The sequence below is a fragment of the Crocuta crocuta genome, unplaced genomic scaffold (genome assembly GCF_008692635.1).
Source record: "Crocuta crocuta isolate KB4526 unplaced genomic scaffold, BGI_CrCroc_1.0 scaffold647, whole genome shotgun sequence".
In the NCBI taxonomy this organism is placed as follows: domain Eukaryota; kingdom Metazoa; phylum Chordata; class Mammalia; order Carnivora; family Hyaenidae; genus Crocuta; species Crocuta crocuta.
In genome coordinates, this window is record NW_027531286.1 from 102,857 (window position 1) to 104,700 (window position 1,844).

General features: G+C 58.2%; 1 protein-coding gene across 1 annotated transcript in view; it reads left to right on the forward strand.

The window, feature by feature from the left end:
• The window catches only part of RAB1B (RAB1B, member RAS oncogene family), a 10,407-nt gene that overhangs the window by 737 nt on the left and 7,826 nt on the right, over positions 1-1,844 (forward strand). Inside the window, exon 2 of the mRNA XM_077771364.1 lies at positions 1,526-1,598. Within this exon, the coding sequence (XP_077627490.1) occupies positions 1,526-1,598 (73 nt within the window). The remainder of the gene's footprint in view (positions 1-1,525; positions 1,599-1,844) is intronic.

Sequence of the window (1,844 nt, forward strand, 5' to 3'; positions counted from 1 at the left end):
CATCCGGGTCCTGCCCCTCCCCCCGGGGGCCCCAGGACCCCGCCTCGGCACCCCGAGTTCTTGCACCTGGCGCTCAGACACTGCGACCTCGAGGGCCACTACTTGGAGCTCGAAGCACCGGCCCCTACCAGGCCTTATCGGTCAGATGACCCTGCAGCCTCGGTCTCTCCTGGCCTCAGTTTCCCCACCTGCTGCTTGAGCGTGGCGGTCTGGGTGCTGACGGCTGGCCCGGCGTTGTGGAGCGGGTCCAGACCCGGGCCCTTTAGGTCAGACAGTCAGTCTTTCTGTTCTTCCCGTTCTCCCGGGATCCTGTTCCAGGGGCTGGTCAGGCGCGGGAGGCCGCGAGGCACCGCTCCGGGTCGCTCTCCCGTGGGTCCTCCCCTCCGGGCTGCCGCTTTGCCCCTTGCCTGGGTCTGGCTGTCCTGCCGCTCCTGGAAGCCAGACCCTTCCCGCCGTCTCCTCACCTTTGCGCAGGCCCCCAGCGCCATCGTCACACCCCTTCCCTTCGCCGTCCCGCTGCCGATGAAGTTTAGATGAATGTGGCATTTGTTTCTCCCCTTCCAGTGGGATTCTCTGTACCTCAGACTCTCCCCACTTCTTGGTCACTCCCCCTGCGGGTAGGTGGCCCACATCCCTGCCCTGGACTTCTCATTGACAGATTTCCCCAAGTGTCAGTTACCTTCTTCCTCTTCTGCCACTTCCTTTTTCTCCTCCAGATCCAAGCCTCAGATTTCCTTGGGGAAGGGTGCAACTCTGAGCTGGATTATCAGGGACACAGAAGGGAACCAACAGGCTCTCACATAGACTTTGGAGTCTGAACCTGGTTTCCAGTCTTAAAGTTAACAGCTGTGTAACTTAGGGCAAGTCATTTCCCTCTTCTGACCTCCGGTTTCCTGCTTAGTTGGGAATAACCCCATCCACTTCACAGGGCTGTTGTGAGCCTTAAATGAGATGATGCACCTGAAGTGTTAGCGCAGGGCCAGGCACCAGTAGGAATCAATGTGTTGTAACCGCTCTTATTGCTACTTGTTGACAACCTCTTCTTAGAGGCTTCAGACCAGGCTCTTTACATAGAGGTTCCCTTAAGTTCTAGGCTGGGCCCTAGCTTCCACTTCTGGGACCCTCCCCTGCCAAGCCAGGTAGGCCCCAGGGCAGTGTATAGGGGGTTCCCTGAATAGCCCCTACTGGCCCCGAGACCGAGGAGTCTGTCAGGAGTCAGGATAGGACGTCCAGCTTTTTCCCCTAATGACTGATCCTTGGCAACTCATGTCTCTCTCTCTGCCTCAGTTTCCTTCTCTGTAAGCTGGGAATTTAGACTCAGTCCTTCGGGCCAGCTGTAATACTGGGGATGGGAGGGGGTCGGCCCTCCCCTGCCCGGGACTCGTGGGAGGATCTTGCAAGCACCTTAATACTCTAAACCAAGGCAAGCCTCACAGCCTGGGAGAATGCCGTAGTTGTGACGGCAGGATGGCGTGGCAGGTGGACTCCTTGCCTTCCTTCACGCCTTCCCTTCCTCTCTCTCCAGTGACTACCTGTTTAAGCTGCTTTTGATTGGTGATTCGGGCGTGGGCAAGTCATGCCTGCTTCTGCGGTTTGCTGTGAGTAAGAAGCCTCCCGTACCGTCCATCTGGGGTCCTGGCTGGTGGCAGGAGGGAGAGGGGTCAGCCCAGAGGACAGTAGTTGCAAGACCTTAGACACCGAGGATGAAGTCACAGGANGTTTGCTGTGAGTAAGAAGCCTCCCGTACCGTCCATCTGGGGTCCTGGCTGGTGGCAGGAGGGAGAGGGGTCAGCCCAGAGGACAGTAGTTGCAAGACCTTAGACACCGAGGATGAAGTCACAGGA